We start from the raw sequence: 12,500 nt of genomic DNA on the forward strand, positions 1-12,500 counted from the left end.
GGTCTGTGTGGGTCTGTGTGGGTCTGTGTGGGTCTGTGTGGGTCTGTGTGGGTCTGCGAGGGTCTGTGTGGGTCTGTGTGGGTCTGTGACGGTCTGTGTGGGTCTGTGTGGGTCTGTGTGAGTCTGTGTGGGTCTGTGAGGGTCTGCGAGGGTCTGTGTGAGTCTGTGTGAGTCTGTGAGGGTCTGTGTGAGTCTGTGTAAGACTGTGTGAGTCTGTGTGAGTCTGTGTGAGTCTGTGAGGGTCTGTGTGAGTCTGTGTGAGTCTGTGTAAGACTGTGTGAGTCTGTGTGAGTCTGTGTGAGTCTGTGAGGGTCTGTGTGAGTCTGTGTGAGTCTGTGTAAGACTGTGTGAGTCTGTGTGAGTCTGTGTGAGTCTGTGAGGGTCTGTGTGAGTCTGTGTGAGTCTGTGTGAGTCTGTGAGGGTCTGCGAGGGTCTGTGTGGGTCTGTGACGGTCTGCGAGGGTCTGTGTAGGTCTGTGTGAGTCTGTGAGGGTCTGTGTGAGTCTGTGTGAGTCTGTGTGGGTCTGTGTGGGTCTGTGTGTGTCTGTGAGGGTCTGTGTGGGTCTGTGTGGGTCTGCGAGGGTCTGTGTGGGTCTGTGTGGGTCTGTGACGGTCTGTGTGAGTCTGTGTGGGTCTGTGAGGGTCTGTGTGAGTCTGTGTGGGTCTGTGAGGGTCTATGAGGGTCTGTGTGGGTCTGTGTGAGTCTGTGTGGGTCTGTGTGGGTCTGTGTGGGTCTGTGTGGGTCTGTGAGGGTCTGTGTGAGTCTGTGTGGGTCTGTGTGGGTCTGTGTGGATCTGTGTGAGTCTGTGTGAGTCTGTGTGGGTCTGTGAGGGTCTGTGTGGGTCTGTGAGGGTCTGTGTCCCGGTACACAGTAAAGCTTCTCTCTCCACTCCACATCCAGGCTAAATTGTGAGAGGTCTGTACACGTGTAGGAAATCCAGGTCAAAGCACCGGCATGAAGGTGAATGAAAGCTTTCAGTCCTTCTGACCCAAACTCATGCACATAATGAGATTCACATGTGCCTTCTTTCTCTCTTGTGTGCAATACAGTTCAATTCCATTTTCTGGGCTTTATCAGCAGTTCCGTTATTTAGTTCCGGCTTTGGCACAGCGTCATCGGAATTAACAGTCGAAAAAGAAATGATATTTTAAGACTTGATTTGAAATGGAAATCTTTTTTTTCTGTATCTTTCATTCTGTGCATTCATTCTGTCTGTTCCCAAGTCTGTCTGCATTTTTATTGCTTGTGCTTTTCTCGCACACGTGCACAATGAACCCAGTTTATCATGCAGTGCAAGCGTGAAACCTTCACTGGTGTCGACTTGACCCAAAAGCAGAACGTCAGCTCAGAGGATCCACTGTGTAAGGGATTAAACATGACGGAACATGCAGCAAATAATCGAGGATGAAGCGGAGTGTCGAAGCAGACTCACAGTCACCATCCTAAAGTTGCATGTTCCTTACTGTATATCCCACAACAGTGTCCATGGTATATTATCATCCCTGGGGGGGCATGGTGGCTTGGTTAGCACGTTCGCCTCACACCTCCAGGGTTGCGGGTTCGATTCCCGCCTCCACCTTGTGTGTGTGGAGTTTGCATGTTCTCCCCGTGCCTCGGGGGTTTCCTCCGGGTACTCCGGTTTCCTCCCCCGGTCCAAAGACATGCATGGTAGGTTGATTGGCATCTCTGGAAAATTGTCCGTAGTGTGTGAGTGTGTGAGTGAATGAGAGTGTGTGTGTGCCCTGTGATGGGTTGGCACTCCGTCCAGGGTGTATCCTGCCTTGATGCCCGATGATGCCTGAGATAGGCACAGGCTCCCCGTGACCCGAGGTAGTTCGGATAAGCGGTAGAAGATGAATGAATTATCATCCCTCACCATCATCATCACTTCAGCTCATCACCTCAACTCCTCACCAGAAGAACCTTTATTTTTGTCACATATACATTTTCTTTGCATATCTCACCTTAGAAAGTTGTTGTCAGTGTACAGCGTCACCTGGGCTCCTGGAAACGTGAGGCTTTAAGGGCCTCGTTCAAGGGCCCAACAGTTTCAGCTGGAGTTTAAACCCTGGATCCAGAACCTTAACCATTTTGAGTGACCATTTAAAGTCCCTGCCAATGAGCTGTCGCTATAGAAACAATAACATATTATAATATTATTATAAATTTGCACTTTATCAGAATTAATCAACACCACCTGACCAATCAGAATCAAGATGTTAACATGCATGATGATGATGATGATGATGATGATGATGATGATGATTATAAAAGGAGTATTAATAGTAATTGCTGACTGGGAGACTATTGATTCCCAAGCACAACACCTCCATGTTTCTGTCTCTTTTTCTCACTCTAACTCTCTGTGTCTGTCAGGACCTCAGTCAGGACGAGGAGGTAGAAAGACTGAAGGACGAACAGATGCGACTCCAGGACAAGGTCTCTGTCTCTATGCTGTCTTTTATAGTAGCTGTTTAAACAAACTCACTCTGATTGGCTGTCAGATCTGCAGGAAGTAAAGAATGTCGAAGCTAATTATTAGTTTATTTATCACCGTTTACTATAAAAATATATATATATAAAACAGAATGAAAGTTCGTCCGCTCGCTTACTTTAGCATGTTATAAAACTTCTTTATCTGTTTAAATCACTAGTCATTAGATTAATCATTAGATTAGATAGTCAAAGGTAAACAGACCTCAGTAATAATAATAAAACCAATAAAAGAAATGACAGAAAAATAAAACGAATGTATAGAATGTAAACTGTGTAGAAATAGAATAAAAGAATGCTGAAAATAATATAAATAAAATGACTACTTATAAAATAAAACTGAATAAATAAAGTAACTGAGTAAAACGCTGAAAAGAGGTGTTCTAGTAATTGGCTTTTATTTGTATTATTATTTTTTAATCTTTTTAAGTTTTATACATGGACTACTGAGGTGCTGAGCTACATAATAATCTATAAATAACTTATCGCTAGTGTGTAAGTGTGTGTGTTTATCTATAGTATGTATGTGAGTGTGTATATGTGCGTGTGTGGTGCGTACGTGTATGTATGTGTGTGTGTGTGTTTGTGTGTGCATGCGTGTGAGCGTATGTATGCATGTGGGTGTGTGTGTGTGTGTCTGTGTGTGTGTATGCGTGTGAGTGTATGTATGTATGTGGGTGCGTGTGTGTGTTTGTGTGTGTGTGTGTGTGTATGCGTGTGAGCGTATGTATGTATGTGGGTGCGTGTGTGTTTGTGTGTGCATGCGTGAGCATATGTATGTATGTGGGTGCGTGTTTGTGTGTGTGTGTGTGTATGCGTGTGAGCGTATGTATGTATGTGGGTGCGTGTGTGTGTTTGTGTGTGTGCATGCGTGAGCATATGTATGTATGTGGGTGCGTGTGTGTGTTTGTGTGTGTGTGTGTGAGCGTATGTATGTGGGTGCGCGTGTGTGTGTTTGTGTGTGCATGCATGTGAGCGTATGTACGTTTGTGGGTGTGTGTGTGCACGCGTGTGAGCATATGTATGCATGTGGGTGCGTGTGTTTGTGTGTGTGCATATGAGTGTATGTATGTATGTATGTGGGTGCGCGCGTGTGTGTGTGTGTGTGCATGCGTGTGAGCGTATGTATATATGTGGGTGCGTGTGTTTGTGTGTGTGTGCATGCCTGTGAGTGTATGTATGTATGTATGTGGGTGCGCGTGTGTGTATGCGTGTGAGCGTATGTATGTATGTGGGTGCGTGTGTGTGTGTGTTTGTGTGTGTGTGCATGCGTGTGAGCGTATGTATGTATGTGGGTGCGTGTGTGTGTGTGTTTGTGTGTGTGTGCATGCGTGTGAGTGTATGTATGTATGTGGGTGCGTGTTTGTGTGTGTGTGCATGTGAGCGTATGTATGTGTGTGTGTGTGTGTGTGTGTGTAAATCTCTGCACCTCTGAGGTCACAGTGTTTTTCCTTCTCGGCCTCACTGTGTTTTGGGGCCACAATAAAGCGACTCCTTCAAAGGCTCAAGCTCCACTTACCACTAAGTGCTTCACCGGCGGTTGGACAAGATTACTCTCCAAACACAGTGCAGACAATCTGATTAATGGAGGCCTCTACCGAGGGCCCACGCCACACTGTATATTCACACTTACTTTCACTCCTTATTTTACTCGCGCCAAGTTTTATGTGCCGTCGCGTCACCGCAGGAGTTTGTAGGTTCGTAAAGGACAAGTCACCACTTTCATTCGAAAACTCATTAAAAGCCCCTCGAGACCTTTTTGTTTGAACGGCTGCAGGGAAGCTGAATTTGACACGGATTTGGCTGTCGATTGCATGCGTCCTGTTGGTGCTGTTGTATAGTACAGAGTGTGTGTGTGTGTGTGTGTGTGTGTGTTTGTGTTTGAGAGACAGGTTTGGGGGGGTCATGATGAGTGAAGTCACCATTTAAACATTTTCCAGGGAGGTCAGGAAAACGTATAAGTCACATGACGTGTGTTTGTGAGCTCTCCTACTGTAACTCTTTCTGTATTTTGTCCCTGCTCCGGCTCCGGCGCTCGAACCTGCCGCTGTGAGACTGAATAGCGTCACAGAGCGTTTTATTGGAGGCGGTCGTGAAATAGAAAGTGTGCGGCTCCCTCAGCGAGCGTCCTGAAAGGTGAGCCACACTGAGAGGCTTTTAGAGACTCGTACGAACGGAGTAACGTATGCGAGTCGGACGGAAAAATTCCAGTCCGCTTTGTATAGCAGGTCGACACGTATATGGTCGCCTGCACGTTTATGGATGTGCTTCACAGTCAGAATGCTCACAGAACAAAAAAAGAGCTTTGTTGTTAAACTATTGGCACCCGTCATGGAAATTAGCAAAAACTATGGAATGTTTGAGTGCATATTTTTTCCCTGTTGTTACTGAGGCTCATTTTATGTCTAACAAAGTTGTAAAGCCTCTAGAATCAAGCATCATGATTGTAGAGCATCAGCTGCTTCCTATTCTCGTGTGTGCGAGTGTGTGTGTGTGCACGTGTGTGTGTGCACGTGTGTGTGTGAGTGTGTGAGTGTGTGTGTGTGTGTGCGTGTGTGAGTGTGTGCGCGTGTGAGTGTGTGAGTGTGAGTGTGAGTGTGTGTGTGTGTGTGTGTGAGTGTGAGTGTGTGTGTGTGCGTGTGTGTGTGTGCGCGAGTGTGTGCGTGTGGGAGTGTGTGTGAGTGTGTGTGTGCGAGTGTGTATGTGTGTGTGTGGGAGTGTGTGTGTGTGTGTGCGTGTCTGTGTGCGCGTGTGCGAGTGTGTGTGCGTGTGTGTGTGTGTGTGCGAGTGTGTGTGTGTGTGTGTGCGAGTGTGTGTGAGTGTGTGTGTGTGTGCGAGTGTGTATGTGTGTGTGCCTGTGTGTGTGGGAGTGTGTGTGTGAGTGCAAGTGTGTGTGTGTGTATGTGTGTGTGTGTGTTTGTGTGCATGTGTGTGTGTCTGGGAGTGTGTGTGTGCGCGTGTGTGTGTGTGAGTGTGAGTGTGTGTGTGTGCGTGTGTGTGTGTGCGCGAGTGTGTGCATGTGGGAGTGTGTGTGTGCGAGTGTGTATGTGTGTGTGTGGGAGTGTGTGTGTGTGTGTGTGCGTGTCTGTGTGCGCGTGTGCGAGTGTGTGTGTGTGTGTGTGTGTGTGTGCGAGTGTGTGTGTGTGTGTGCGAGTGTGTGTGAGTGTGTGTGTGTGCGAGTGTGTATGTGTGTGTGCCTGTGTGTGTGGGAGTGTGTGTGTGAGTGCAAGTGTGTGTATGTGTGTGTGTGTGTTTGTGTGCGTGTGTGTGTGTGGGAGTGTGTGTGTGAGTGCGAGTGTGTATGTGTGTGTGTGTGTGTGTGTGTGTGTGTGTGTGTGTGTGTGCACGTCAATACAATGCTTTATTCCTACACTATATGGTCAAAGGTTTATGGACACCTGACCATCACACATGGTGTGTTAAGGTTCCTGTAGTAGAACATAGCGTACGAACCATTACGATTTTTTGTTTAGCAGTAAAATTGAAGAGCCATGAAATACAGAACAAGCTGAAAAGAAGAGAAGGTAGAGAGCTAGGAGACGAGAACCTGATAAAAAACAGGATGAGATGTGAAAAAGCAAATGACTGTAGAGTGTAAGATAAACGAGTGAGAAAGTGGAGGATGTGGAAGTCCGGATGTCAGGAGACACTATCAGGAGGCTCCTCCATGCACTCAGTAGTTCATTAAGCTCTTGCTGAGTCAGCAACTGAAGAAGGTCTGGAGGGGAAATTTACATACCTACGTACTGAACCTGTACACAGAGGATGAGAGCAGCTGCTGCTTCTTATCTTCTCATATCTGCTGACATTTGCGAGATGTCGTCTCATTTGTTCCGAGTCTGAAATGACATCGGATACCAGAACCATCAAAAAGAGTGATCTTGGTTGGATATTTTCACACTACAACATTATCTGCCTCCCGTCTGCCTCTGCGTCCTCCAGCGACTCGGGGCATTTTCATGCATGCGTTATTTTACTTTAAGTCTTTTTTCTCTCGCAATCCGCTGAAGTTTGAAAGCTGTTTTTGAGCCCTGGAGCGGCCTGTAGGTTCGACCCCTGCTCTTATTTACATTTACATTTAGGGCATTTGGCAGATGCCTTTATCCAAAATGCTCTGAAGTGTCTACCACACAGACCCTGAACACTGGTTCACTAGATGACAGACAGAATACCAGCAGTCTGGAACTTTCTTTACTGAAATCTGGACCGAATCACATCAAGTGTGTGTCTACATGCTGCGACCCTCCTGTTGTCCTCGGGGTCAAATTTAACCGGTTTTATTATGTCAGAAATAAGGTTTTATTTCGGGTCTATTAACCGTAAACGAGGGGGGGCACGGTGTCTTAGTGGTTAGCACGTTCACCTCACACCGCCAGGGTCGGGGTTCGATTCCCGCATCCGCCTTGTGTGTGTGGAGTTTACATGTTCTCCCCGTGCCTCGGGGGTTTCCTCCTGGTACTCCGGTTTCCTCCCCCGGTCCAAAGACATGCATGGTAGGTTGATTGGCATCTCTGGAAAATTGTCCGTAGTGTGTGATTGTGTGAGTGAATGAGAGTGTGTGTGTGTGTGTGCCCTGTGATGGGTTGGCACTCCGTCCAGGGTGTATCCTGCCTTGATGCCCGATGACGCCTGAGATAGGCACAGGCTCCCCGTGACCCGAGGTAGTTCGGATAAGCGGTGAGTGAGAGTGAGTGAGAGAGTAACCATAAACGAGCAAATACAGTAGGGCTCGCAAGTTTGGGCACCCCAGGTAAAAATTTGTATTAAAGAAGTGCATAAAGAAGCAATATGTCAAAAAAAAGTTTTATTTTATTTCCATCATTTACACTTTCAAAATAACAGAAAACAAAAAAATAGCGTCTGCAAAAGTTTGGGCACCCTGCAGAGTTTATAGCATGCACCGCCCCCTTTGGAAAGCTGAGACCTGACAGCGTCATGGATTGTTCTCAATCACTGTCTGGAAAGACCAGGTGATGTCAGTCTCAAAGGTTTTAAATGTGGGCATGTGGTAGCCTGGCATGGCTACCAATCACAAGGTTGTGAGTTCGATACCAGGTCCACCAAGCTGTCACTACTGGGCCCTTGAGCAAGGCCCTTAACCCTCAATCGCTCAGCTGTATAAAAATGAGATAATGTAAGTCGCTCTGGATAAGGGCATCTGCTAAATTATGTAAATGTAAAATGTAAATGCACAGACTCATCTGAAATTGCCCCAACAATCAGCACCATGGGTTCTTCATTCCTTTTCTTTTGTTTTCTTTTCTTTTCTTTTCTTCTTTATGCACATTAATACAAATTTTTACCTGGGGTGCCCAAACTTTCGTACCCCACTGTATATGAACAATTATACATTTTGTGATAATTAATATAAATGACGTTAATTAAACGTAAACGAATCGGGTCATAATTTTTTCATGCCTTAAAAGCAGTTAAACCAGATCAGGTCAGTATTGAGCCTCAACCACGTACGAGACCAGATAATGTCCTAAAATGTGTCTCTCAGCATCACAAGCTATGATGTGCTGATGGTGGAAAATTTTCAACTTGTTAACGTTTAAAAAAAGACCAAAACACACTGACAACCATAACGTTATTGCTTTGGTAGCAGTTTTGTGTGTGTGTGTGTGTGTGTGTGTGTGTGTGTGTGTGTGTGTGTGTTGGAAACCTCAGTCCAACGTAATGCACTTTTTATTTTATTTTTTCTTACTAATGTTCCAGGCTTCTGTGCATTTTTATTTCTGGTTCCACATAATTATGGACAACGTGATTGGTGAACTATTTAATCTTCAGTAGAAGCTCAATCCCCATCATGTTTTAAGGGATGTTGAATTATTACGGAGGGGGTGAGGGATAGTTTAACAGATAATTATGTGTAATCCGCAGTCATTTCAGCGAACGAGCAGCAGCACGGTCGGAGCCCACATTAGCCATTTGCCATTAAATGAAGACGGGCCAAATCGAGCCATTTCCTTAAAGTGACAAATTGCCTCTAAACACGCATTACACTGTGGAAACGAAATGGACAGAAGCTCTTACTCTGCTGATGCACTCTTATCATTTCCTTATTTTATTTTAAGCGATTATTTCCATCTCTTTTTTTTCGTTCTGTCCTTTTTCATGTAATCGGATTGCTCCGGGTTATTGACGATGCTTGGTTTTGTTTGTGTTCTGATTGTTTTAACGCATACCAACAGCTTGAGGAGCGTGAGGACAGTGTAGTCGCTCTGAGGCTGGAGGCTGAGTCTCTCAGACAGAAACTGCGTACCCGTGAGCAGGAAGTAGCCGACCTGTGCCGGCAGCTCATGGAATCCCAGGATGCACTGCAGCGGGTGACCAATGAGCTCAGGAGTTCTCAGAGAGAGCTCAGAGAAAGGGTAAGAGTGTGAGACACATGGGAAATAACTAATGGTGGGACTTTGTTACTGTATGTGGCAGTGTGACTGGCTGCACTCTGCTTATTGATGTTTCTTCATGAACATGGAAGGTAAACTGTCAAACCCTCAGACTTTCAGACTTGACGGACCTTCAGACTGTCGGACCTTCAGACTGTCGGACCCTCAGACTTGACGGACCCTCAGACTTGACGGACCCTCAGACTTGACGGACCCTCAGACTTGACGGACTCTCAGACTGTCGGATCCTCAGACTTTATGGACCCTCAGACTGTCTGACTTTCTGGCCCTCAGACTGTTGAACCCTCAGACATACCGGAACCTCAGACTGTCTGACCCTCAGACTGACGGACTTTCATACTGTCGGACTCTCAGACTTTATGGACCCTCAGACTTGACGGACTCTCAGACTGTTGGACCCTAAGACTGTCAGATCCTCAGACTGTCAGATCCTCAGACTGTCAGATCCTCAGACTGTCAGATCCTCAGATTGTCGGACCCTCAGACTTGACAGAACCTCAGACTGTCGGACCCTCAGATTGTCGGACCCTCAGACTTGACGGACTCTCAGACTGTCGGACCCTCAGACTGTTGAACCCTCAGACATACCGGAACCTCAGACTGTCGGACTCTCAGACTGTCGGACCCTCGGACTGTCGGACCCTCAGACTTGACGGACCCTCAGACTTGACGGACCCTCGGACTGAAGGACCCTCAGACTGACGGACCCTCAGACTTTTGGACCCTCAGACTGTCGGACCCTCAGACTGTCTGACCCTCAGACCATCGGACCCTCAGACTGACGGACCCTCATACTGTCGTACCCTCAGACTTGACGGACCCTCAGACTTGACGGACTCTCAGACTGTCGGATCCTCAGACTTTATGGACCCTCAGACTGTCTGACTTTCTGGCCCTCAGACTGTTGAACCCTCAGACATACCGGAACCTCAGACTGTCGGACCCTCAGACTGACAGACCCTCAGACTGTCGGACCCTCAGACTTTATGGACCCTCAGACTTGACGGACCCTCAGACTGACGGACCCTCAGACTGTCAGACCCTCAGACTGACAGACCCTCAGACTGTCGGACCCTCAGACTTTATGGACCCTCAGACTTGACGGACCCTCAGACTGAAGGACCCTCAGACTTGACGGACCCTCAGACTTGACGGACCCTCAGACTTGACGGACCCTCAGACTGACGGACCCTCAGACTGAAGGACCCTCAGACTGTAGGACCCTCAGACTTGACGGACCTTCAGACTTGACAGACCCTCAGACTGTTGGATACTCAGACTGTCCACGTGGCAGTGTGAGATTCACATAAAGAAATGAAATCTATTTTATCAACTCATTTCATTTTTTTTCTTACAGAAGGCTGAGAGAGGAGGACAGGAGCAGAGAGAGATGGAGCTGAAGACCGAACTGAACCAGTTACAGCACCAGTATACCAGCTGCTGCTCCCAGGTTCAGCACACAGTACATCTACATCACTGCTGTCACACTCCAGACCGACTGCTCGAACCACCTTCCTCTGCTTCCTCTTCCTCCTTTTTACTTTCTATTCTTGTTTTTTTCCTTCTTTATCCTCTTTGCTTTTCTTCTCCTTCTTCTTCTTCTTCTTCCATTTTTTCCTCCTCCTTCTTCTCCTCCTCCTTCATCTTATTTTTAATCTTCTGTATGAGTCTTAATAAGAAACCACAATAAGACATTCGTGAGCCAAAATATTTGTATGTGTGCGTGCGTGTGTGTGTGTGTGTGTGTGTGTGCGTGCGTGTGTGTGTGTGTGGAGCTGGTGGAGGAAGAAGCGCTGGTGTCCAGTCTGAGGATTGAGCTACAGCAGGCTGAAGGACAGAGAGAGACGCTGATGTCTCAGCTGCACGAGCAGGAACATCAGCTCCATCTGCTCACAGAGAAACATCACGCAGCTCAGCAGGAGGTACCACCACGCCTGTAACACCAGGGCTGTTCACACATGTGGCACCAGAGAGTAGTTTAGTTCCCCCAGGGGGCAGATTGTTCAATTATTTTTATGAACAAACTCAGGAGGTTCTGAAGGAACATTAATGATAGTTATAGTTCAGTTATAAGCTCCATGTTTATAAATGCTGAATGATTTACAGTACAGTTAGTTCTGTTCAGTTGAGCAGGTGTGTGTGTGTGTGCGTGTGTGTGTGCGTGTGCGTGTGCATGTGCATGTGTGTGTGTGTGCTATAGGTGGCCCACAGAGACGACGCCATGCTGAAGTTAACCGCTGAACTTAGTGTTGCTCAGGAACGTCTGGTCTCCGCACACAACGAGGTACAGAACCTCCTGCCGAAGCCTCAAAGAGCCTCATCATGTTTATTTCTGTGAAGCACGTTCATTTGCACCACTCCTTCCTTTTTATCTTCTTCTGTTGATTTTTCCTCTTTCTTCTCCTTCTCCCTCATCATCTTGTTCTTTTCCTTTGTCTTCCTTCTATTTTTTTCTCTTCTATTATTATGATTATGGTGATGATGATTATTCAACCTGTAGGACCCTCAGGGTTCACGTTTACCTCTCTCTCTCTCTCTCTCTCTCTCTCTCTCTCTCTCTCTCTCTCTCTCTCTCTCTCTCTCCCCCCCCACTCCTCTGTGTCAGTTAGAGAGACGGTAAACAGGAGAAACCTATAAAATCGATTCTCTCCATCACTCTGAGAGCTCCCTGCAAATTGAACATGAAAGTAAACAGCGCTGAACCCTGCGTCTGATCGACTTCTCCGTACACGTAGACACGGTGTTGTGAAAACCTGTGACGCTGGCCGAAGGCCTCGTCCCTTCAGGAGACTCTGAGCACCAGGCCAGGGCTCTCTGGGTATTAGGAGTCCTGGGTGGACCTGAGGGAGGGCAGGACCGAGGGCACATTGGGGAATAAACACTGGGTGTGTCTCAGTCAAAGCGCTCGCACGTTTCTTCACTAACCGGTCATTAGTTTGTTTTCCCGGGTGTCCTCGCGTGTTCGAGCCGACTGAACATTTCGAATTCCTTGATATATATATATATATATATATATATATATATATATTATATTTATATTTCCTTATTTTTTTTTTTTTTTGCTGATGGAACGTTGAATAATGCAAGACAACCTGCTCCCACGTTGCGTTTTTATCATTAGCATGCAGCTCCAGTTATCCGCCGAATGCTTACGAGCTCTGGTGAAATGTTTGTGATGTTATTTATTTATGTCGCTCCTCTCAATTATTCATTTGTTTATTTATTCATGGCAGAACTAACTGCGATTGGAAAATTCATTTTTGCTGAAGGGCACCCGTCTCCGTCTGTCTCCACCCGTCTCCGTCTGTCTTCTCCCCCTTTCAAAAAAAAAAACACAGCATGAAGGGAAGGAGGGCTTCAGACTAGTTAGTCATTTCTTTATGTAGTGTTTTATGAGACTCTCACAGAGACATCTTTTTAATCTGGGGATGAAGATGGAACGAAATGGAGGGGGAGAGTGTGTGTGTGTGTGTGTGTGTGCGTGTGTGTGTGTGTGCGTGTGTGTGTGTGTGTGTGTGTGTGTAGGGGACAGAGGGGGGAGTTTAGGTGTTTACTTTTTTCCTACTTTTTTCTTTGTGCTCACTTTCTTCTCGC

The 12,500-nt window shown here is 46.7% G+C and overlaps 1 protein-coding gene across 1 annotated transcript in view; it reads left to right on the forward strand.

Moving 5' to 3' along the window:
• The window catches only part of LOC132847168 (polyamine-modulated factor 1-binding protein 1), a 186,243-nt gene that overhangs the window by 135,709 nt on the left and 38,034 nt on the right, over window positions 1–12,500 (forward strand). The window contains exons 16-20 of the mRNA XM_060872234.1: window positions 2,377–2,439; window positions 8,688–8,867; window positions 10,264–10,356; window positions 10,682–10,828; window positions 11,107–11,190. Coding sequence (XP_060728217.1) covers window positions 2,377–2,439; window positions 8,688–8,867; window positions 10,264–10,356; window positions 10,682–10,828; window positions 11,107–11,190 — 567 coding nt within the window. The remainder of the gene's footprint in view (window positions 1–2,376; window positions 2,440–8,687; window positions 8,868–10,263; window positions 10,357–10,681; window positions 10,829–11,106; window positions 11,191–12,500) is intronic.

Source organism: Tachysurus vachellii, chromosome 1, assembly GCF_030014155.1.
Source record: "Tachysurus vachellii isolate PV-2020 chromosome 1, HZAU_Pvac_v1, whole genome shotgun sequence".
NCBI lineage: Eukaryota > Metazoa > Chordata > Actinopteri > Siluriformes > Bagridae > Tachysurus > Tachysurus vachellii.